This window comes from Myotis nattereri (assembly GCF_964212035.1).
Source record: "Myotis nattereri genome assembly, chromosome: 8".
In the NCBI taxonomy this organism is placed as follows: domain Eukaryota; kingdom Metazoa; phylum Chordata; class Mammalia; order Chiroptera; family Vespertilionidae; genus Myotis; species Myotis nattereri.
Window position 1 is genome coordinate 31039466 of NC_138083.1, and position 24608 is coordinate 31064073.

Below are 24608 nucleotides of genomic sequence, written 5' to 3' on the forward strand. Positions count from 1 at the left end.
GCACACGCACACTCAGAGAAACAGACACAACAGGCTTGAGGACGGGCGGGCCCATGTACACACACACACACACACACACACACACACACACACACACGCTCCCACGTGAGCTCCCGGGCAAACGGACTTGCCACCCTGTGACACAGGCAGCTTCGGGGCAAAGATGTCCACTAACAGGCCAACGCTGTTCTCCGTCCCGTGTCCCTCCTTGTCCCCTTTGCCCATGTATCCCCTTTCCCCTCACTCCCCTGCCTTCCCTCCCCCCTCAACTCTTCTCTTGCTTCCCTCCCTGTCCCCCTACACCCCTCCCTTTCTCTTCTGCCCTCTACCCTTCAGTTACCTCGGATCCTCCTTTCTCTACCAGCTTGTCGCGGCAGCCTCTCCCTGGGATGTCTTGCTCCAGGTCTTGGAGGCCAGCGTGGAGCGCAGGCTGAGAAAAGTCCCTCTGAGCCCCGACCCCAACAAGCAGCCTGGGGCACAGCTTCCTGACAGCCTCAGCCAGCCCTGGGGAGGGGGGAGGGTGCGAGGGGGGGGGGCAGGTCCAGGAGCCAAGCCAAAGTCAAGCTCTCTTCTGGCCTCAGAGCTCTGCTCCGCTGTCACCCCTGACCAGGCTCAGGAGGTGGGGCTTCTGTCGCTAATTAGCCGAGGCTGAGGGAGTCTCTCCTTGTCTGTGTCCCTTGTCTTTTGTGATCATGCCTGTGGTCTTGATCGCCAAGAACCCTATGCTGCAGGGTCCGTGGCATTGATAGTGCGACATAAAAGTAAGCCACAGCCGTGGATGCTCACGGATGTGGCCGATGCTTCCAGTTCTCAGACTGGAATGCTCTGTCCTGAGGCTTCACTCTCCTGCGTGGAGCTCACCTCTGTTGCCCACAGTCCTCTGGGTGCACACAGGCATTTTCACTTTACAAGTTCGTGTCATTTCACAATCCATATGTGCTGATTTGCACCATTTTTAATAAAGTAAATTTGGGGCAGCTTTTCAAATCAGAACATTTACCTCCACCACCATCTTTTGGTTTTGTAGGTTTTTATTATGAGAAGTTTCAAATAGACCAAAACTAGAGCTACTAGACCCAAACCCTGCAGGCACCCACCACCCCCAGTTATGACAATTATCATCAGGGGGTGGCTTGTTTCATCTCTACCTTGACTCTCCTCCCACTTTCAGATGATCTTGAAGTCAAAGCCAGCTGTCGTACCATTTCATCTACAACCTTCCAGGCGCATCTCAAAAATATATGGACTGTTCTGATAAACATGACCACAGACTGCTCTCACACACATGCAAACCCCAAACCAAAACTCACTGTGGGGCGCGGCCAGAGTGTTTTGGACAGATTCGAGCCTTGGACTACTGAGGGGGCACAGTCCTCTCATGGCCGCGTGCAAGTCCCAGCGTGGAGGGCAGAGCCCTCCCAGCACAATTAGCCAACAGCTGTAGCTGTAAGCCTGAACCTGTGATCCGGACACGTGGCCCCACGCGCCTGAGTGATAGAGTAGTGGAGTGGGAGTGAGAATGTTGTAAACAACTTGATCACGCCCTTACTCTGCCTCGTGGCATCTGCTATAAAATAAAGACACGGCTTGTGGGCGTGGTCACTGTCTCTCTCCATCAGAGGGGCAGCGTTCCACCGAGACCCAGCTTTCATTCTCATGTCTGTCTTTTCTTTTTTTTAAAATATACTTTTTATTGATTTTTTACAGAGAGGAAGGGAGAGGGATAGAGAGTTAGAAACATCGATGAGAGAGAAACATCGATGAGCTGCCTCCTGCACACCCCCCACTGGGGATGTGAACGCAACCAAGGTACATGCCCTTGACCGGAATCGAACCTGGGACCTTTCAGTCCGGAGGCCGACGCTCTATCCACTGAGCCAAACCGGTTAGGGCATGTCTGTCTTTTCTTAATCCTTTCATCACCCCCACTTGGGATCACCCTTGGCCGTGCAGGCATGGCACACTCAACCATATATCAATACAGGCATACCTCAGAGACACTGCCACCACAATAAAGTGAATATGGCAATAAAGTGAGTTGTAAGCTCTTTTCTGGTGGAGGGTCTTGCCTTCAATTTGTAAAACATGCAACATCTGTGAAGCATAATAAGACGAAACAATAAAACGAGATATACCTGTATCATCCAGTTTCAGGCATTATTCAGATTTCTTCAGGTATTCCAGGAGCACACCTTTGCAAGTCATTGATATCTGAGTCCCTTTTCCCCTCAGGCACAAAGGAGAGTATGAATCCTCATGCCCCTTCTGCACTCTTATTTTCCTGAGCCTCCTGTAGAGCATGACTTCCAATCTTTTTACTGTGCTCATTACCAGCAGGTGTCATCAGATGACTTTACTGTGTGGATGTCACCTAGAGTTATTTTGCCTGTTTAGTTACATGTTAAAATAATCTTATTTTGTAATATGTTACTCTCCTTTCCCCTATATTACTGCCAGGACTATTTATATATTTTTTTGAAATTGAGTGCAGGTAGGCATATTATCTGGGAATTTCACTGTGAGGTAGCAAAGTGGGTTCACAGAGTACTAGTTAGACAAAGGGGGAGTTGGAACCACTGTCCTGGACAAGCCCCAAGCACTTTGGTCATTCCAAGGAGGGCCAGAGGCCAGGGACTGAGCCAGGAAGAAGATAATGACAGCAGCTCGCTCTGCGCCGGTCTGTCTGGCCACTGGACAACCTCACTTGGCCTGGGTTCCCTCAGCACCTCTCCCAGCTCACCCATGGGACCTAGCTTGATGTCCTCAGAAAAAGGTTGTTAATCAGACTCTCTCTGTGTTGTTGTTTTTTATTAATTTCAAAGAGGAAGGGAGAGGGAGAGAGAGAGAGAGAGAGAGAGAGAAACATTCGTGATAAGAGAGAATCATTGATCAGCTATCTCCTGCAGGGTCCTCGGGAGCGAGCATGCAACTCAGGCATGTGCCCTGACTGGGAATTGAACCGTGACCTCCTGGTTCATAGGTCGATGCTCAACCACTGAGCTACGCCGGCTGGGCCAGACTCTATGTTTTATTTATTTTTATTTTTATTGATTTCAGAGAGGAAGGGAGAGGGAGAGAGAAACATCAATGATGAAAGACAATCATTGTTCCGCTGCCTCCTGCATGCCCCCTACTGGGCGTGTGCCCTTGACTGGAATCGAACCTGGGACTCTTCAGTCAGCAGGCCAACGCTCTAGCCACTGAGCCAAACCGTCCAGGGCTAGACTCTGTTTTTGATGGCGGGAAAGAAAATACTGCTGGCCTTTGGATTTAGGGAAAGAAAGGGACAGTGGGTGGGTGGGGTGTCGGAAGGAAGGGACCCTGAACTCAGTCCCAAGGTAAGAAATCTGGACTGATACCCCTCTTCTGTGTAAGCCACTGGGGTGGGAGGGGATGCAGGGCACTTAGGGCTGAGAAAGGAGACCCAGGGGGGTGATTCTGAATTCCCGCTGAGGTGGTGGGTGGACACCCAAGCTTGCCAAGCACAAACCCGTGACCACATCTCTCCAGCTGAGGAGTGTGGTTCCCTGTGCGATGTCTGAGGGACCACAGAATTTGCACGACTTTCCTCAGATACCCATTTACGTGTGTCACATGTTTCCCCATGGGTGATTTGAACAGGACTCTGATTTGAGTCATCTCCTGATCCTTTCCTAGTAACCCCTCACTACTCCCCAGATGCAGGGGTCCCAAGAGAGACCCCCTCTCACAGCCCCAGCAAGAACCCCAGTCTAGATGGCTGTTGGTCACTGGGGCTTCAAAAACCTCATTTCTATTATCTTCATACCCTTAGCAATGATCTTTTTCTCACTTTTGAAAACGTTTATTCCAGTATAGCACACACACAAGTGAACAATTCACACGTGTGCAGCTGATGAGTTTTCATAAACGGAGCGCACCCCTTTCACCAGCTCCCCGGCCCAGAAGCAGGATAGGCTGCGCCCAGAGGCGCCCTCACTCTCCCCCTCACCGCCCCTCCAAGACCTCTGGCACCATTGCTTAGCGTTGCCTGTTTTTGTGATTTACATGAAGACATTCTTACAGACCTCGGTAGTATTTTTTTCTCTTTCCTCTATGTCTGTGAGCTCCACAAACAGTTAGGTTGGGGCGGGGGGTATGCAGTCCTCCAGTGTGAGAAAGCCACAGAAGTAACTTTAAAAATGTATATATTTTTATTGATTTCAGAGAAGAAGGGAGAGGGAGAGAAAGATAGAAACACTCAATGATGAGAGAGAATCACTATTGGCTGCCTCCCGGTCGTCCCACGCTGGGGATCAAGCCCAACCAGGCATGTGCCCTGGCCAGGATCTGATCCGTGACCTCCTGGTTCATAGGTCGATGCTCAACCACTGAGCCACACCAGTTACCTGAGCCGGGCAGGTAACTTTTTTTTTTTTTTTTTTTTTATCACTAACAGCGCTGTGCTCCTGTTTTGTGTGGACAGGCCTCCTGGAAGGCTGGCCATGCGGAGGTCGGTGGAGGGGTGTGTTCCAGGGGAGAAGGATGCGGCTTTTAGTGATTCCCAGGGATCGATCGATGAGAAGAGTCGCCCTGTTGGTGGCGTTTTTGCCTTTCAGGGTCATTTCTGCGGCCGTGTGCTCGCAGGAACCCTGGTTTGCAGGGTCCCCAGCTTGGCCTCATCTGCTACCAGGGGCCTCCGTGGCCTGAGCCTTCGTTCAGCTCCTTGGGAACTGACGGCCCGCAGCTGGGGAGGGTGGAGGGCGTCCTGCCCCGGCCCGGGTGTGGCCCAGCGCCTTCAGACGCCAGGAGCTGCCCCTGAGGCCCTTTCCCTGCGACCGCACTCAGAGCACGGCGCCCCCGCCCCGGGGCAGCCGCCCGCTCCGCGCCCCGCGCTGCCCCCCGGCTCCTGCTCTGCGATGCCCGGAGCTGCAGACACAGGCCCGGCCGGCCTCGCTCTCCCACCCCGTGCCCCCCCCCCCCCCCCCCAGTGCTGACAGAGACGCCAGTCGGGGTAGAGGGGAAGGTGCATTCGTTTATTTTCATTCTTTCGGGGGTGGCTGCGGAGGGAGCGAGGGCTGCGCCCGAGGTCCGAGGTCCGGGGCGCGGTCCTCAGCGCTGGGGGCGGCCTAGGGGTCGCAGGCGGGGTCGGTGCGGCAGCCGTCTGCGGGGGGAGACTCGGTCAGCGCTGTCCGGCGACCCCGTCCCCGTCCCCGGACCCCGCGCCCGACCCGCCGGCGCGGCCGCTCACCCGGGCTGCAGCAGATGCCGTCGGCGGCGCAGCGGCCCTGGTCCCCGCAGGGCCTGTGGCCGGACTGGCAGGGCGACGGCAGGTAGGTCTCCTCCTGGCAGCGCAGCGCCTCGGCGGTGCCCACGAAGCAGCCCAGCTCGTCCCCGCAGCAGATGCTGGGCCCGAAGCAGCGCCCCTTGCCCCCGGGGCCGCAGGGGAGGCACTGGGGGGGCGGGAGCCAGCGGGGCTGAGCGGGGCGGGGGCGGGGGCGGGGGCGGGGGTCCGTGCGGGGCGGGGGCGGGAGGCCGAGGGGCGGGAGGCCGAGGGGCGGGCGGCAGGGGCGACCCTGTGGCGCGGGTCGTCGGCCCCGGCGGGAGAGGGCGCTGCTCACCTCGCGCACGTCCAGGTCCAGCGCGGCCCGCTTGCCGCCCACGGGGCAGTTGGTGATGTAGCAGGCGGAGGTCAGCGCCAGGAGGCCGAGCAGGCAGCAGGCGAGGCTGGGGACCGCCATGGTGCGGGCGCGGGGTCCGGCGTCGACGGCTGTGGCCGGCTGTCCGCTCCCGTCCTTTTATGCCCGGGGCCCGCGCAGCCCCGCGCGGCCTAAGAGGGCCGGCGGGTGTCTGGGCACGGCCGGCCGCCGCGGGTCAGGCCCTGCGCGCCCCTCATTTGCAGGGGTCAGTCTGGTCGAGGTCACTGCGTTGGCTCCAGCCATGTGCGCGGGGAGGGGTGCGGGGAGAAGCGGGGCGGGCAAGGAAGGCGGGGGTGGGGGGGTGGCCTGGGCCCCGGGGTGAGAGAGGAGTGTGGGGGTGGGGGGTGGGGCCCACCCAGGGGTTACGTAGCTGGACTCCCCGGACCCGGGGGGTGGGGAGGGCACCTGGACGCCTCCAGGCCAGAAGCAGCTGTGGCAGGACCGGGCAGGCCTCCCCCACCCCCTGTACCCCTGCCACAGAGCAGCCTGCCCCTCGGTTGGGGAGGTCTCTTCCTGAACCCACATGTCTTGGAGCTCACTCCCCACCCCCACCCCACCCCACCCCCGACTCGCACACCAATATCCACTTCCCCGCACCGGAACTTCATAGGAAACGACCTTCATTTTTCTCTACCCTCTAACTGGAAGTCAGCCTTTCCTTCAGCTGTGAGGGGGAACACTCCACCCGGGAATCCGCAATCCCTGGGGCTTTGTCAGAACTGGAATGACAGATGCCCTCCTGTCACCGCCGCTACTGCAACGCTCTCCGCACAGCGCGCAGACCACCACCCGCTTGTATTGGGCAGGTACTGGACCTGCACTCGGTCTTGTTACCTGATGCTTTAAATAAACAATCTGTGGCTGTCACACATTCTTTTAACATTTTCATACCTGAATGCAAATATAATCGGTTTCCTTTGTCTTTGTGTCATGCATTTAAAAACAGTGCTTTTTTTTTTTTTTTGCATTTTAAACATATCTCAAATGAAAATAATTGCACATGAAAGAAAGACAGACTGCCCCAGGGGAGGGGGTGTAGGTCAGTGTCATGAACAGGAAGATGGGCAGCACAGATTCTTTTTCAAGACGGGACTTGTCACCGAGCTGGTGGTAGCGTGGTCAGCAGAATGGCCTTTGGTCCAGGGTGTGCCTCAGCGGCAGAGAACCACCTGGCTCACGGGCACACCTTTCCCAGGTGCCCACAACCAATGACTGGTCCACTCTGACCCAGTGCTGGGCAACTCTGACGGACCATTTCAGTTCCGGGCCTCCCTGTGGAGTTAGTACCGAGGCCAGCATAGGTGTTCTCCCTCGGCCCAATGCTGTTTCCGCCCCTTCCACAGGGGTGGGTCCCCAGGGCCCTTGTTGGTAAACATCCAGCCCATTCAAGTCCATCTCAGGCTGCTCCCTGGGGAGCCCCCTGGCAAAGGCATGGACGAAATGAGTCCATGTCAGAAAGTACAAACGCAACAGCACCGATCCCTAGAGGTCGACCCAGCAGCGAGGAGACCGGGTGGGTCCGGCCAGTCCTGCACTCTTGTTTGCTCTCCCAGAGGAGGGTGAGGGGGGCCACCAGGGCACAGAGCCTGCTGACCCCCAGCCACCGTGTGAGCGCTCCAGCTCTGAGCTGGTTAGGCACCCTCCCGGGTACCAGGCAGCGCCGGCCTTGTTTCTCAACCAAATCAGCTCATTGGCATTGCTGGACTGGAAGGCCAAGCATCTGACCCTAGAGGTAGCCCAGAAAGGCCTCCCAACCACTCCGTGAGCACACTGACCTCACCCAGTTAACACATGCACATAAATTACTTTAGCATAACGGCCCCCTCAGGGCCCGCATCTCTTTATCCATTCAACACTGCTCATCTGCAGATGCACTGGGGTCCCAGCCCAGATGCTTGGAAACCCCAGGGAACCAGGGGCTTATGTTCTAGGGGGGTGGTCGGGAGGGGATGGGAGGGTGACATTAGACAATACACCCACTTCAGCAGGTCAGGGGGCAGTGAGTGCTATGGAGAAAAGGGTGGGGCGTGCCTCAGTTTCCCTCAGGGGGCTCAGTGTAGGCCTGTGAAGGTGACACCTGCCCGTTGGAGGAGGGAGGGCAGGAGCCACGGGGATATCCGAGGGCAGACTCATTTCCTGTCGCTGTGTAACAACCCACAAATTGAGCAGATGAATACCCACTTACTCTCGCCAGCTTCTGTGGGTCTGGGCAAGGCCCAGCTGGGTCCTCTGCTCAGGGTCTCAGGGGATGTCGGCCAGGCTGCTCCTTTCTGGAGCCGGGAGATTGTTGCAGGACTCACTTCCTTGTGGCCGTCGAAGGGATGGCGGCTTGCTCCTTCAAGGCCAGCAGCAGGCAGGCCTTGGTGCTTCGAGTTTCTGAGCGCAGGGACTGCCATCTTTTTAACTCAGTCACCCTGACTAATTTGGACAGTTGGGGCCTTAATTACACCTGCAAAATCCCCTCACCGTTATCACGTAATGTAGGATAATCATGGAAGTTATACCCATTGCTTTTGCTTGTTAGGAAAGTCACAGGTCCTATCTGCATGCAATAGGAGTTTACACAAAGGATGCCAAGGGCAGGAATCACAGGGGCCATTTTAAAGTTCTCCCTACCACGGAGGGGGGTATTCTAGGCAGAGGAAGCAGCAAGTGCAAAGGGGTGGCAGTCTGTCTGGCACGTTCAAGAAACTGCAAGGCCCGTGCGGCTGGCGTAGTGACCCGGGGGCAGAATGGTCACGCGAGACTGGGTCACATAGGACCGAGTGAAACGGGGAACCAGAGAGGGTTCTGAGTGGAGGAGCGACGTAACTGGATTTGCATGTCATAAGGAACTTCGGATACTATGCTGTGAAAAGACCTGGGGAAAGGCGGAGGCCGGGCAGCCAGTGAGGAGGCGACTGGAGCAGGCCCTGTGTGATGATGGTGGGCTGGACCAAAGTGATGGGGTGCCCGTGGCGAGAAGTGATCCCATTCTTTGGAAGAAAGTTTGGGGTTTGTTGATAGGTTGGATATGGGTGGGAGAGAAAAGGAGGAGTCAAAGATGACTCTGAGGCTTTTGGCCTGACCAATGGGATCGATGGAGCTGCCATCAGCTGGGATGGGCACCCTTAGGGTGGCCCAGATTTTGGGCTGGGAAGGGCAGGAGCTCAGTGAGGACATACAGACATTTGAGATGACATCACACACCCAAAGGAGACTTTGAGTTTGCATTTGGATATAAGCGCCCGGAGTTCGGGAAGAGGTCTAGGCTGAGGATACGTTAATTTGGAGTCATTTATCGGCACAGACCTGAGTGAGAACATCTAGGAGAGTAGCGATGGGGAAGGGGACCACGGGCTGCACTCTGAGTAAGGTCTGCGGAAAGAAGCGTGGGGAGTGAAGACGGGAGGAGGAAGTGATCAGCTGTGCCAAGTGCTGCGGGCATGAAAGTTAAACTTCTTTATTTAAACCATTTCGATGAGGCTTAATTTACATGCCATCACATTTACCCATTGTAAGTGTACATTTTGATGATTTTTAGGAATCAGTTGGGCAGCCATCCTGCAATCGGGTTGGGAACACTCCCAGCTCCAAAAATGGTCCCTCACGCCTGTGTGCCACGACTCTCTTCCAGCCCCCAGGAAGCCACTGATGTAGACTCACCTTTTCTAGAAATTGCATGTCAGTGGAACTGTACAGTGTGCAATGATTCATGTCCGGCTTCTTCCACTTACCAGAGTGTTTTTGAGGTTACCCTACTGATGGCGTGTGTCAATAGTTCATTTCTCTGTATTACTGAGATGTAGTCCAAGCATGGACCACATTTTGTTCACAATTCACCAGCTAATGAACACTTAATTGCTTCCAATTTTGGCTGTGATGATAACCTTGCTATGAATACTTATGCACAAGTCTTTGCACGGCCACATGTTTTCATTTCTCTTGGGTGGTGACCGAGGAGTAGACTTGCTGGGTCAGAGGGTAAGTGTCTGGTTAACTTTTTAAGAGGTGAGCAGTTCTCACCTCCCCTTTGCAGTGGTTCTCAACCTTCCTAATGCCGCGACCCTTTAGTACAGCTCCTCAGGTTGAAGCCCGCAGGGACTGGGCCCCCAGCGGTGGCTGGAGGAAGACAAGGGAGAGGACTTTGAGATGGTGTAAGAAGCTGTTTGACACAACCTTGGTTTTTGATGCTGAAGCTGCCTTCTCCTTCCTTTTGCCAGAGTGGCGGAGCAGTGCGGATGAAATCTCCCAGCTACAACGAGTGATAGCAGCCCTGGTAGCGGTATCTAATTTCACTGAGGTTTTTGGTGCTGTTCATGAATTCTCCTTCTTTGCTGCGGCTACCCATTCTCTCCCACGTCACTGGCTACGGGGAGACAGCCCCACCATCGGTGCAGAATATAATGCACCCATGTGTTCTCTATGAGCTGGTACCATTGTCAGCCTTCAGTAGGCTGTTCTCTGAGGCCAGCTGCTTCTGCTGCATGATGTATGGTGAGACCAGAGAATCCATTGCCCTCCTTCTTTTCCTATAAAGGGAGTTCCTTGATCAAAAGCCATGTGGTGGGATAGCTGTCATGGCCCCAGTGTGTCTGGCCTGGCCCCAGGGAAGGGCGTCCACCTTGGTCTCTGCTATTGGAGAGGTGGGCTTTCAGCCGTGGTGGTAGCCAGGCCAGCCTTGGTGAAGTGAAGTCCCCATGGTTGAGCCCACACACAGCCTCAGTCCCTGCCACCATGACCACTTTGTCCAAGAGTCCAAAGAGCAAGGATTGGGATGGATGGGGCTAGAGGATGTCTGATGTGCACAAATCACCTGTGCAGTGGGTCTTTCGGGGCACAAATATCTTCCAACTTTAGGTCCATTCTGAGAGGTCCAGCCACATACTCTCCACAAGCCTTCATGTTTCCATCCTTCAAACACAGTCCTGCTAAGTCCCAAGCCTTTATCCTCCCTCCAAATCATTAGCTACTTGTCTCCAGTCTCTAGGATTCTCCCTGGTTCCAGGTAAAGTGGTTGCAGGGTAGTGTTTCAGGTGGAGAAACTCATCTCCTAATGTCCTTCAGGGCTACTCACTGCAGGACAGGAGCACCACAGCCATGGCCATCTGGATGTGAGCTGCCTGAAACCTGGACTCCATTTTTTTTTTTTTTTTGCCTCTTTGGTCAACTGGACGTTTAAGACTCCCTATGAGATCACAGTTACGAGTGAGGAAGGAGCAGGAGTCCGGGAAGAGACCATCTGCCCCACAGCGAGCACGCATGCCTGAATGAGCCCAGCCCAGAGCAGTGCACCCGGCTGACCCACAGTCTCATGAGCCGTCATAAGCATTTACTGTCTCGCACCACCAAGGCTTGGAGTGGCTTCTTCTTCAGAACTAGAGGTTGGTGTATGAATTCGTGCACAGGTGGGGTCCGATTGGGGTAGGGGAGCCGATCGGGGGCGGGGCTGGCCGGGGGTAGGGTCCACAGGCGGTTGGCTGGCTGCCCCCGCCCCCTGGTAGAACTCCCAGTCGAGGGGACAATTTGCAGATTAGCCTTTTACTATATAGGCTAAGCTAAGGGCTATGCAGGCAGTCTCTAACAGGCCTGGGGGACAAGCAAAGAGCTGTCTTCAGAAGGAGCCAGTGCTTTCTCAAAAGGGGTTCTAGCTTTGCTCTACAACCCTCGGGGCGTCTGACGTGAGATCCCACTGGAGCTGGCCACAGGCTCCCCCAGCGTTCTGATCGGCTGTGGGCCTCGTGAGCCTGAGGGGACTCCCTGGCCCATAAGGCCTAAAAGGCAGAGCTGCTGCCTGGCAGCAGGATTTGCTTTGGTGTCCTCTGGCCCTGGATGGCTCTCAAAGCCCACTGCCCTTCTGCTCCTGGGAGATGGGTCAGAGCGGCACATTCCAATGTGGCCAATGTGGGCTCCAAATGCAGAGGCCCACCACGCACTGCATCTCCCTTGCAGGGACAGGGGGTGCAGGGCATAGCAGCTTGTGCATCATTTGGGAGGGGATGGGGTAGAAAGACAGTCCCTTTTCTCATTGCTATAAGAGCAATACACAGTTATATACACTACCCAGTTGTAAGAATATACATACTGTGTTTATCCATTATTCTGTTGGTGGACTTTTGGGTTGTTTCCAGGTTTGGCTATTATCTTTTGGTGGACATCAGCATCATCTCTCCTGGGTGGAATTGCTAGATTCAAGACTCTTTGTGTGTTTAGCTTTACCTACCAGCACAGTGTGAGAATTCTCTTTCACTTGGACAGGATCCAGACATGCTCCCCCACCCCCCCACTACCCCCGCATTCCCAGGAATTTCATGGACATGCAAGGCTCTGTGTTTTTACAGGATTTACCGTCTAGTTCCCAACACACATGTTTATAGGGCTGATGTTCCTCCTGCCTCCTAGGTCCCACTTGCTTCCTGACGACCACAGGCTTTGGCTCTGCTCAGTGGATGGGAGTGGTACTCTGGGTCCCCAGTAATTCCAGGAAGGTCTGGGTATTTTTTTTTTAATAGTTGCTTTTTAAACTATATATATTTTTATTGATTTCAGAGAGGAAGGGAGAGGTAGAGAGAGATAGAAACATCAATGATGAGAATCATTGATTGGCTGCCTCTTGCACACACCCCCACCGGGCATGTGCCCTTGACCAGACTCAGACCTGGGACCCTTCAGTCCACAGACCGACGCTCTATCCACTGAGCCAAACCAGCTGGGGTGGTCTGGGTATTTTTCTTCCCTCACTGCACTTACACAGGTCACAAGACTCCTTGACAAATTCTAGGAGGAAGGTTTACAGTGAACTATATAAGGTGATTCCTGGGTTCTTCCTTCATCTGGCGGTCTGGTTACTGAGTAAAGAACTAGAGTCTATTGTGGTGGATCAGGCTAGGCCCCAGTTCACTACAGATAGAGTAGTTTTGGACACAGAACAGTGGGGCCTTAATGGGCTTCCTGGCTGTTTCTGTCCTGGGAGATCCATGACCATTAGCACCTCCTGTGGGTCAAACCATTCTTATTAGCACAGCATATATACTCAACACAGGGCTCATAGCCCACACATACAATGAACTCTGAGAAATCAACTTAAAAAGACAGACAAGCCAGGAGAAAGCCGCCAAAGAAGCTATGCAATTGTCCAATAAAAACAAAAGAAACTTATCCCATTAGTAATAGAGAAACTAAAATTAAAACCATCATGAAATACACACTCACTACGCCCTAACTGGTTTGGCTCAGTGGATAGAGCATCGGCCCGCAGACTGAAAGGTCCCGGGTTCGATTCCGGTTAAGGGCATGTACCTTGGTTGCGGGCACATCCCCAGGAGGGAGGTGTGCAGGAGGCAGCTGATCGATGTTCCTCTCTCATCGATGTTTCTAACTCTCTATCCCTCTCCCTTCCTCTCCGTAAAAAAATCAATAAAATATATTTTTTTAAAAAAGAAATACACACTCACTAGAACAGCTAAAATTAAAAGGCCGGCTTTACCAAGTGAATACAGAGCAGTGGGGACCTCCATACACCAGTGGAGACGTATGGACAGCACAGCTACCTGGGAAAGCTGGTTGGTAGCATCACTAAAGCTGGGCACATGTGCACCGTGTGATCCAGCAATTCCACTCCCGAAATGCGTGCACATGAGCATCAAAAGACATGTCCAAGGACGTTGGTCACAGTGGCACTCTGTGTCATAGTCCAAAACTGGAAACAGCCCAGATGTCCACCAACAGTAAAATAAAATCAATTTATTCAATAGAATTAGCAGTGCCCCCTTCTCTGTGGTTTTGTTTTCTGTGGTTTCAGTTACCCATAGTCATCCACAGTTTGAAATTATTAAATGGAAAATTCCAGAAATAAAAAATTCCTAAGTTTTAAATTGTATGCTGTTCTGAGCAGGATGGCGAAATCTCAAGCCAACCTGCCCTGTTCTTTCCAGAACGTGCATATCCCTTTGCCCAGCATGTCCATGCTGCACAGTCTGCCCGCTGTTAGTCATAGTAGCCGGCTGGTCACCCGATCGACGGTCTGTCGTGGTATCACAGGGCTTGTGTTCAGGTAACTCCTATTTTACTTGATAATGGCCCCAAGCACAAGAGTAGTGATGCTGGCAATTCAGATACGCCGAAGAGAAGCCATAAAGTGCTTCTTTCAAGCAAAAAGGTATGTATACGAAGAAAACAGTAGATATAGGGTTTGGTACCATCTGTGGTTTCAGGCATCCACTAGGGCAGCGGTTCTCACCCTTCCTAATGCCGCGGCCCTTTAATACAGTTCCTCGTGTTGTGGTGACCCCCAATTTCATTGTTACAAATTGAACATAATTAAAGCATAGTGATTAATCACAAAAACAATATGTAATTATATATGTGTTTTCCGATGGTCTTAGGCGACCCCTGTGAAAGGGTCGTTCGACCTCCCAAAGGGGTCGCGACCCACAGGTTGAGAACCGCTGACTAGGGGTCTTACAATATATTCCAGGATAAGGGGGGGTGGGAGGGGGTAATCTAGTCAGATTTACTAATGTTACATTTTACATTTTGAAGGACCTGTTACTGTATTGAGGAGGCTCCATCTGCTGGAGTTAAGGGGAGCTGCAGGGCAGATCTTGGCCCCCAGCAATTCATTCCCAATTAGGCTGTATTTGGCACATAATCTTTAGACCCTGGTATGAGTTTGAGGCCATTCTCTAGTTTCATTAAAATTATTATCATTATTATTACTAATAATAATAATAAATAATAATGGCCGCATTTAACATGTATTGAACACTTATTATCTCGAAGGCACTTAATTCAACTTTACATGAATGTTTCACTTAATTGCTACAACAGTCTTAGAGGTTGATACCAGTATGTTATTCATTTGATTTATTTTACTTTGGAGAAAACTGAGACACAGACAGACCAAGGAATGTTTCCAAGGACACTCAGGAAGTAAGAGGGGAGTGTACTGTTGGTGGGAATGCAGACTGGTGCAGCCACTATGGAAAACAGTACGGAAGTTCCTAAAAAATCAAAAATGGGATTGCTTTATGACCCAACAATTCCACTTTCAGGTATATATCTGAAGAAACAAAAACAACACTAATTCGAAAGATATAGTCACTCCTATGTTTATTGTGTTATTTACAATACCCAAGATATGGAAGCAGGCCAAATGCCCACCAATAGCAGAGTAGATAAAAAAAAGTTGTGGTGTATATATACAATGAAATATTATCTGGCCATAAAAAAGAATAAAATGTTACCATTTGGGACAGCATGGATGAACCTAGGAGGTATTATGCTAAGTAAAATAAGTCAGACAGAGAAAGACAAACACCATATGATTCACTTATATGTGGAATCAAAAGAGCAAGATGAACAAACAAAAGAGAAGCAGACCCATAGATGCAGAGAAAACACTGACGGCTGCCAGAGGTGAAGGGATTAAGAACTACTAATCGGTAGTCACAGAATAGTCCCGGGGCTGAGTGCAGCACAGGCCGCATAGCAATAATATTGTACTGCCTATGCCCGGTGCCAGGTGGGCGCTTGAAATACCGGGGGGACCATTGCGTAAAGTATGCTTGTCTAACCACTATGCAGTACATATAAGACTATTACAAAATAGTACTGAATGTAACCTGTAACTAGAAAGAAAGAAAGAAAAAGGAACAGAGCACAGGCTCCGACTAGGCGCCATCCTTCAGGACTGGACTCAGCTCTTAGGGACTTGGTTTGCCTCTGAGGGTCTTGGCTCTGCACGCTGGGTCTGGGCTCAACTCTCCCGGGCTCGGTTTGGCTATTTGGTGCTAGGGTATCTGCTGGGGACTAGCTTCCCCTTTTCAGGCCTCGGCTTGACTCCCTGGGGCTACCCTAGGCGCTTAGGGGCTAAGCTGCAACCTTTTGGATGGAATCAGCTGTGCGGGGCTAGGCTCCGCCCTACGGGACTTGGCTCCGCCCTACGGGACTTGGCTCCGCCCTACGGGACTTGGCTCCGCCCTACGGGACTCGGCTCCGCCCTCGGCTGGGGTCCTTGCGGGTAGGCTCTGCTCTTAGGCACTAGGGTCGTCCCTCCAGGACTAGCTGCAGCTCTTAGGGCTAGGCTCGGCCCTTCCTGGCGAGACTCGGCTCTTTGGGGTTCCCTCAGCTCTTTGGGGTTAGCTCCGCTTCTGGGGGTACGCTCGGCTGTTCTGGGCGAGGCGCATCTCTGAAGGGAGCTGAGCTTAGCCCAGAAGAATGGAGCCTATCTCTCTACTGGTATAAGTAAGCAAATGAAGGAAAGCATGCCTTACAGAGCAGAGGGCTCCGAGGACCTGGGCTCCGCCCTTCGGGGCTGGGCTGGGCCCTTAGGGACTTGGTTCACTCTGAGGGGCTCGGCTCTCCCCTTTGGGTCTGGGCTCAACTCTCCTGGGTGAGGTTGGGTTATTCTGGGCTAGGGTCATCCATTGGGGACTAGCTTTCCCTCTTTAAAAAAAGGAAAGAGGGGCCCTGCCCGGTTTGGCTCAGTGGATAGAGCGTCGGCCTCCGGACTGAAGGGTCCCAGGTTCGATTCCGGTCAAGGGCATGTACCTTGGTAGCCGACACATCCCCAGTGGGGGGTGTGCAGGAGGCAGCTGATCGATGCTTCTCTCTCATCGATGTTTCTAACTATCCCTCTCCCCTCCTCTCTGTGGAAAAATCAATAAAATATATTTTTTAAAAAAAAGGAAAGAGGGGAAATAGGGATTCAAACCCAGGCAGATTGTACCAGGCTCCTAATCACTATCCAAAGTGCTTCTCTATTTTCAGTTTATTCCTATGGATTTCTGGAGTGAAGCAGTGAGTAGGGCAATCATGCAAACACAACCATCTCTTTTGGAGATTTCTTTACAAAGTCTTACGTTATTTCTATAACTAGAGGCCCGGTGCATCAGGCCTCTAGTATAGGATAGACTCACAAAAGGTCCCAGGAAGCCATGAGGGATATCTGTCAGCTCCAGTCACTCCCAAATCAGTTTCTCCCACCCAGAGAAGTTAGTATACTTGCAAAGAGCATCCAAAAACAAACAAACACAAACTTAAGTTTCACCAGGTCAGGAAGTAACTGAAATCATGGAAATTTGTTAGTTAATTTTGTTTTCTCAGGTTCTGAATGTCACAGTAGCAATAAAATCTTCAGAGGAAAAGACCATGTGTCTTGCTCTAGCCAGTTTGGTTCAGTGGATAAGAGCGTCAGCCCACGGTCTGAAGGGTTCTGGGTTCGATTCTGACCAAGGGCACGTACCTCTGTTCACTCTCTCTAAAAATCAATGGAAAAATATCCTTGAGTGAGGATTAATAACAACAACAAGACCAAGTGTCTCACACAAGGAAACGGAAATCCTGACAAATGATGATAAAAGGGGGGTGTAGACCAACTTACAAACTGCTGCTTTCAAATATATATATATATTTTAATGGTGACTTTTGCCAAATGTTATCTTGGAGTTATTTTACATAAAACCTTACTTTACAAATACAATTTGTCTATTATGAAAACTTGGAATTAAACTATATTTATTTTTAGACAAAATTACATTGAAAAGTATCAGAATGGCCCTGGCTGGTGTGGCTCAGAGGATAGAGCATTGGCCTACAGGCTGAAGGGTCCTGGGCTCGATTCTGGTCAAGGGCACGTGCCTCCACTGCAGGCTTGATCCCTAGATCCCCAGCCCTGGTTGGGGCTTGGGTGGGAGGCACCAATCGATTTGTTTCTCTCATATCAATGTTTCTCTCTCTCTGTCTCTTACCCCCACTTCCAATCTCTCCAAAAATCAATGGAAAAATATCCTCAGGTGAGGAATAACAACAAAAAATGTTTTAAAAAGCCCTAACCGGTTTGGCTCAGTGGATGGAGCCTCGGCCTGCGGACTGAAGGGTCCCAGGTTCGATTCCGGTCAAGGGCATGTACCTGGGTTGCAGGCACATCCCCAGTAGGGGGTGTGCAGGAGGCAGCTGATTCATTGATGTTTCTCTCTCATCGATCTTTCTAACTCTCTATCCCTCTCCCTTCCTCTCTGTAATAAATCAATAAAATATATTTTTTAAATGTTAAAAAAATAAGTATTTTTAAGTAAAAAATATAAGAATATTTTTCAAATTAAAAGACATGCTAGTGACTTGCTATGTTTGTAGTTAAAGATAACTTTTGTAGATTTTCAGAAAGTATAAATCCCGAATTGTCAAAATATATTAGTCTCAAATTTCATTTCACCTTATTCTAAAAGTCCCCATAAAACAATTCTATCCCACTCTAAATACTGTAAATTGTGAGAAACAGTGCCTCTAAAAAATCCATTTATCCGGTTGTTCATCCAAAGCCTACAGCTCCACAGGAGGCTGGAGGCCTGTACACTGTGATTCCCCAGACTTCCTGGCCACCTGGCTTCTATTATGGCAACACCCTAGGAGTCATCAGCAAAAGATTTGTTGTTGAGGCCAGAGGAAGGGTGAACCCTCGGATCCCTCTGCTTCTGAGGTCTGAGGACTTCTGGCAGTGGCAGCGGCAGCGGCAGTGGCAGATGAGTGTGGCTCGGGGTTCCAGCCAGGGCCATGGGGTTCCTTCCAACAGCAGCAGCAGGTCAGCCAGCACCTTGCGGGCTCTGGCACTGACAGCAAAGGTGTGTGTGCCATGGTTGACATTTATACCTCAGTTACAAATTTCCCAGACACAAAATCCCACTCTCAGACCATCTCTCTCCCTCAGTGGCTAGTATTTAAAAGGAAAAATAAAACAGTGTGAAATGGGAGAGATTAACTGGGGGAATTTATATGCATTGCCCTTGGACACAGAGAATAGTGTGGTGAAGGCCTGGGAGGGGTGGGGGCAGGGTGGAGGGGGGGTCAATGGGAAAAAAAGGGGAGACATCTATAATACTTTCAACAATAAAGATAAATTTTCTAAGAAGTGTGAAATAGCCCTAGCCAGTTTGGCTTAAGGGTCCTGGGTTTGATTGCAGTCAAGGGCATATGCCTGGGTTGCAGGCTTGATCACCAGTAGGGGAGGAGGCAGCCAATCAATGATTCTCTCTCTTATCATTGATGTTTCTCTCTCTCTCTCCCCCTGCCCTTCTGATATTAATAAAAAAATATTTTAAAAAAAGAAGTGTGAAATATAGGCTCCCCTTTGGGGAGCATGCCTATGCCTTTCTTCCCTCTCTGCTGTGCATCTCCTAAACACTATGATCCCCAGGAGACTGGCAACCAGGGGAGCAGTGTTGGGGGCAGCTCGTTTCAAGCTACCCCCCCGAGCCTGTCTCAAGGCCCCCTTTTCTCGTACTCTTCAGTGAGCCAGTAGCAGCTCCGCCTTGGCTCACTTGTCACGACATTTCTCAGTGAGCCGAGGCAGTGCCTCTTAGCCTCCCTCCCGCTGCTTCTATCCTAAGCTCTCCCTGGTTTCACTGTCTGGTTTTAATACATGTGCTCTCAGTGTGAAATGTAACAACTTTCCAAAGACTGTCAATGACTTAACTGTGTTTTGCCCTCGGCCAGGGGCAATGCCCAAACATTTGGGGTAAAGTATTGGCTATGCGACCCACAGAGCCACCGTGGAGTCCTGGTGAGGGTGGGTTTGTGCAGCTCTGAGCTCCTTCAGGTCCCTCTACTGCCTTTTGTGGCAATACAGTGGGATCCTTCCTTACAGGTTCTTGACCTCAAGGCCTTGTAAACTTAACTATGAATTTGATCCAGACGGTGTTCTGTTTCTTGACATGGATGTTGCCTTCAAAATAATTCATTAAGCTTCAAATCTATGGTTTAAGCACTTACCCATACTGAGGAAATATGCACCATGAAAGAAATGACCAGCATCATCACTGGGCCTGTCTTCCTCAGGATTTGAGGGTTGCAAAAAGTGCTTTTGACTTGGTAGGAAGAAGAGTTCCAAGCTTGACTCTTCCTGCCAGAATTGCCCATATTTCAGCAGTGACCTGGGCTGGTTTCCTAGGTATTTATTTCACCTCTACATGTATGTCAGGAAAGCAACCACAGGTTAAGTTCAGGGGGAACTTTTGTGTGTGTGTGGTGATAACATTAAGATTTACTTTCTTAGGAACTTTCAAGCACACAATACAGTGTTGTTAACCAGTCACCATGCTATACTTAGATCCCCATTATGTATTCATCTTATAACTGGAAGTGTGTACTCTTTGACCAACATTTCCCCATCTCCCCATACCCTGACAACCACCATTCTGCTTGGTTTCTATGAGTTTGTTTAACTTCAACCTAATCTACAAGGCTCTCTGCTCTGACTCATGCTCTCCTCTCTAGCATCATAGCTCACTGAAGCCAGCTCTTCTTATATCTTATGCTCACATAACAATGACGTACTGAGTCCTTCTAATGTTCCCTAGCACTGTGCCTGACTCACATGGCTCCCCTTTGAGGGCCTGCACAACCTTTACTTCCTGATGAATACCAGCACATTCTCTAGGCTGACTTCAGGCCTCTTCTCCTCCACTGACCAGCATCCTGACACCCTGTTGTCCCATCTGATTTTCAGTCCCACCCTTCTTTATAAACCTGTTTTACTCCACAGTGACTTTTCCCATAGCACCTACAAGCTTCATTGCATTTACTTGTGTCAACTGAAGGTCACTGCTGCCAGTTCAGTGCTAGTAGGAACCCTAATTTCCATGTGGTGAAGGAAGAGATGCTTTATTCGTGCAAACAGTTCAATTGTGAAACAGCTCCAGCGCGGCTGTGGCTGTGAGGTGGCTCCAGAGAAGAAGACCAGTGTTATGGCGCAGGAGTTACCGCTCTGGTGTTAGTTTCAGCCCAGTCAGACGGCTCTGCTCCTGTGCTGCAGCTCAGCCAATATTGCAGCTCTAGTCGGGCAACAGTCTTCCATAGAAAACTGAAAGTGTGCTCTCTCAAGGAATATTGTGCACCTGTGACTGTATTCCATGCAGAAAATTTGGAGTCTACTGGAAAACCATGGGAATGACTTCGGGCTTACGTAGGCCCAGTGTGGCTCCATGAGGAGTAGATGGAGGCACCCAGCACCCATTCATGTGGCAAATATTCTGCTCGTTTCCTGCCTACTTGGACCACTACCAGCAGTGCTCCTTCCCCTGGCAGCGTGTCACCACCGCCCAGGCCAAGTGGTGAGCAACTAACAGTTTTGTACAACTTCATCTTCAAGACCCTGACTACCCACCCCCAGGACATCACGGTGGTCCACTTCACTGATGTGCTGCTACTTATCCCGGAGAATTGGAAGGAGCAAGAATCCAGGTGTCTTGGTAAAACATCAATGCTTAATTGGGGAGATAAATCCTGGGGGGAAAGTGCCTACCCAGCAAAGTTCCTGGGGGTAAAGAAAAAAAATCAAATTTTTTTTTTTGACTACAGGTGGATAAAAACGAAGCTTGGTTTAGAGGTGGCTCTGCACGACACACTGGTATCAGCAGTGAACGTCAAGGCGTTACAGCCCCATGCAGGATACTAAATGGCAGTGAGGGGAAAGCAGCCCAAAGGCAGAACTTCAAGAACGTATCACACTGTCTCCTCTACTGAAAGACAGACTTGGGTCTACAGCCTGCAGCAGAGGGCAAGGGGCTTGGGAAGAATGAAACTGGACTTCCTAACACAGGCCCAGGGCCCATGTGAAAGCTCACCAAGGCTTCCACTGCTGGGGACCAGACGGTCTGTCCACTCCTCACAATCAAGTCCAAGGCTGTGGGCACACTTGCCAATCCATGGCCCACAATGTGTGTCCATCAGCTCACCCCAGAAGTTATGTTGAGCATCTGAAAGGACTCCACTGTGCTGTGCCCAGGTGTGGTACCAGGGAAAAGGGCTATCACCAGCCTGAGGAAGGAGACCATTGCTCTGAGGGGTGCAAAGCCGATGGAGGCGGGGTGCAAGGCACAATAACCACTGGCTCTAAGCTTATACCTGTCACCTGCATCCTCACCTGAATGTGTGTGGGGGGTGCCCATGTTTTCTAAAAGGTTTTCATTTCTTGGGTGTTCCCAGACCCTCTCTACAATGTTGGAGTTCAGGAAAAGAAGCTGGGATTCTGTCCTCCCGTGGTATCTGGGCAAGTTCAAGTGAACGGTGGCAAAGGGGCTGCAGCTCTGGCTCGGAGAAACAGCTCTTCAACCTCAGCCCAGATGTTGCTCGAGGCTTGTATGAACAGGGGCAACGGATCTCTATGTTCACGTATTCAGTCTTGTGAACTTTAACCACAAGTATTCCTGTACCCTCAAGGTTTGATCCAGGTGCTGGACAAATTACACCAACCTTGTAAAGCCTGGACTGTGGGCTCAGTCCCTAGTAAAGGGCATGCAGGAGGCAGCTGATCAATGATTCGCTCTCATCATTGATGTTTCTCTCTCTCCCCCTGAAATCAATAAAAAAGAATTTTTATATATTTTTAAAAAGCCATATCAACAAATATTTTAGACTTTGCAAGTCACCTATGGTCCCTGTTGCAACTAATCATCTCTGCCATCGTAGCATCCAAGTAGTCAATGAATGGGTGTGGCTGTATTCAAACAAACCTTTATTTACAAAAACAGGTAGTAGACCAGATTTGCCGACCCCTGACCACCCTCGATGATACTCAGGAGATGACCTCACGCCTATGGTCCAGTCTGCCCCCCTGTAAGATGGAAACCTGAGGGCCTGGTGCTGTGCTGGCAGTTGTACATGGGGCAGCAAAGGGCCCTGGTCAAGGGGTAGATGCAGAGGCCAAAAGAGGGCCACAATGGAATAGGTTGAGCTTCCTCCTTCAGAAGAAACACCTGTTTTATCCCAGGTGACACCCGTATCCACACACAGTCCCTGGGCAGGCACTGTCCTTACTGGGCCCTTAGTCGCCCTTGTGCTGTGGCCTGACCACCTGTCCCTCTTTGGTAATGGCCCAGTTGTAGCTCTTTGGGGAGTCCAACGCTGCTTCTATCCGAGCATCCAGGTTCTCTCGGGTGATGAAGGTTTTTGCATCCTCCTATTGAGAGAGAAGGCGGCTGAGTGGGAGCCCCCAGCACGGGCCAGCCTGCCCACCCTGCCTGCTGGCCTTCAGCCCACTGACAGCTCCAGCTCTCCCCTGGGCAGGATGCCTGGAGCCCAGGTCCTCTTTGAGTGCCCCGCTGACGTGCGAGCAGCCTTGTCACCTTCCTCTTTCTTAACCATCCACTGGACAGCTCTGCCGGAACCACAGCACACCAGCTGTGACAATGTTACCTCTCGGTCTCTCTCAAACTCCGCCTTCTCCCTCCATCACTTTAATTCAAGCCTCATCCATTCTTGCTGGATCACTCCTGCCAACCCAGCCAAAATATTTACCCCTTCAGTGACATCACCCAAAGACGAACTCTGGACTTCAGGGGTCCCTCCCGCAGACACCAGCCTACCACCCACCAGCTACGTGGACACTTTCCAATGTCAGCGCTCACTTCAGGTCTCTGTGCCTGCCAGGCACGCTCCTTGCACTCCTCTCGCAAATCCTCACCTGCTCTCTCAAGATTGCCCTCTCCATTTGCACGCAGCCGGTGTCCCACCTCGCTGCACCCAGGACTCTGCCGGCCTCCCAGGATGAGCTCCCGGTCTCCAGACCCACCCCGTGGAGACGCGACCCACCTGCAGCTGCAGCACTTCCTGCTCCTTGAGCTGCACCCAGGCCTCTCTCTCTCGGGCCTTACGGGCCCGCTCCTCGGCCTGCAGCTGCTCCTGCTCCCGGGCCTCCTGCCGCAGCCTCGCTATCCTGGGAGGAACAAGAGGCCGAGGCTGAGCGGGCAGGGTTCCCGCGGGCCGGACAGGGGGCCCCGCCCGCCCGCCCGTCTCACCGCAGCTCGTGCAGCCGCTGGTTCTCCGCCCGATTCCAGGCCATCAGCTCGCGGTGCTCAGTGGCGTCCTCCAGCGCCTTGCGCTCCGCCAGGACCCCGGCCCGCGCCTCGTGCATCTTCCTCCGCACCTCGGACACGAACTGCTGCCTGGCAGAGACGCACTCAAGGTCGGCACCCTCGGCCCGCCCGCCCGCCCCGACACTCCCGGCGGCCGCCTCCCTGTCCACCGTCTCACACACCTGAGGGCGCGCACGATCTGGCGGTACTGCCGGTAACGCTCCGTCACCACGAACAACTCCGCAGGGTCCACCGCGGGCGGGGTCGCCACGCGTCCGATCTTGGACTTGGCGGGCGGGTCGTGGCGGGTCTTGCGTCCGCGCACGAGCAGCAGCAGCGGGGCCGGGGGCCCGCACTGGGGCCGCGCGCCCAGGTAGCTCAGAGGGCGCAGCATGACCGAGGCCGCCTCGCGTCCGGCGCGCCGCAGTGCATCACGGGGGCCCGGAAGCGGGCGCGGGGCACCATGGGGCGTGAAGTCCAAGGTCTATCCTCCCTCTGCAGTGCCGTACCCGGGAGCCCGCTCCGACGGCACACGAGGCCCTGCCGAGGTCTGCCGTCGTCCCCCGCCACGGGCTCTGGCTGCGCCCTTCCTGCGGGCCCGGTCACGTCCGCGTCCCTCCAGAACCCACGCGGAGAAGGGGCTCAGTGTGAGTGGGAGAGGAAGAGGACGGAGAATTCGAGGCAACAACTTCGGGGATCTCATAACTTTATTGGGCGGCAGTGCGCAGCGCTCGTGTCCAGTTTGTCGGGGAAGGGACGGTCATTCCAGCGGAAGCTCTGGTCAGCGGCCCGGCCCGGCCCCCGCTTCCCCCCGTCCCCACCCTTCTGACCTGGCTTCGCTGACAGGCTCCTAGCCTAGAGGATCCAGGGTGTCCTTCACCTCCTAAACAAACCTGATAGGTAAAAACCTGAGCTCACACGGACTTAAATTAGGCGATAAGGTTTTGCCGTATAGGAATCTTATTACTTTCTCCTTTAGTTACCGTGCTGTCCTGGTGCACTTTAAAATACTATGTGCAAAATAGTAGTAATCCATCTCCACACACCTGTGTTCTGCTAGGGCTTCGGAGGACTGCAATCGCTACCATTTCTAGTGCCATGTCAGTGCCTACCTGGTCCTCCA

The 24608-nt window shown here is 52.2% G+C and overlaps 2 protein-coding genes across 2 annotated transcripts; both read right to left on the reverse strand.

The window, feature by feature from the left end:
- Positions 1-4973: 4973 nt before the first annotated feature.
- On the reverse strand, positions 4974-5786 carry OXT (oxytocin/neurophysin I prepropeptide). Its single transcript, XM_081097987.1, has 3 exons — positions 5580-5786; positions 5210-5411; positions 4974-5122 (listed from the first exon to the last, which is right to left on the reverse strand). The coding sequence occupies exons 1-3, from the start codon at positions 5697-5699 to the stop codon at positions 5088-5090; spliced, it is 357 nt and encodes a 118-aa protein (XP_080954113.1). The 5' UTR covers positions 5700-5786; the 3' UTR covers positions 4974-5087.
- A 16343-nt stretch (positions 5787-22129) lies between these two features.
- On the reverse strand, positions 22130-24201 carry MRPS26 (mitochondrial ribosomal protein S26). The gene is made up of 4 exons (XM_081097512.1): positions 23668-24201; positions 23429-23575; positions 23223-23346; positions 22130-22590 (listed from the first exon to the last, which is right to left on the reverse strand). Exons 1-4 carry the CDS (start codon positions 23877-23879, stop codon positions 22456-22458), a joined length of 618 nt encoding a protein of 205 aa, XP_080953638.1. The 5' UTR covers positions 23880-24201; the 3' UTR covers positions 22130-22455.
- Between the last annotated feature and the right edge of the window lie 407 nt (positions 24202-24608).

Bases quoted from the DNA above. Each gene is read 5' to 3' on its own strand.
- MRPS26 (XM_081097512.1), bottom strand. From the start codon at position 23,879: ATGCTGCGCCCTCTGAGCTACCTGGGCGCGCGGCCCCAGTGCGGGCCC. The intron at 23,576-23,667 runs GTGTGTGAGACG...CGTCTCTGCCAG, and splicing joins CAGATCGTGCGCGCCCTCAG to GCAGCAGTTCGTGTCCGAGG. The intron at 23,347-23,428 runs GTGAGACGGGCG...TGTTCCTCCCAG, and splicing joins CAGCGGCTGCACGAGCTGCG to GATAGCGAGGCTGCGGCAGG.
- OXT (XM_081097987.1), bottom strand. From the start codon at position 5,699: ATGGCGGTCCCCAGCCTCGCCTGCTGCCTGCTCGGCCTCCTGGCGCTG. The intron at 5,412-5,579 runs GTGAGCAGCGCC...CCGCCCCCCCAG, and splicing joins TGGACCTGGACGTGCGCGAG to TGCCTCCCCTGCGGCCCCGG. The intron at 5,123-5,209 runs GTGAGCGGCCGC...CTCCCCCCGCAG, and splicing joins CGGCATCTGCTGCAGCCCGG to ACGGCTGCCGCACCGACCCC.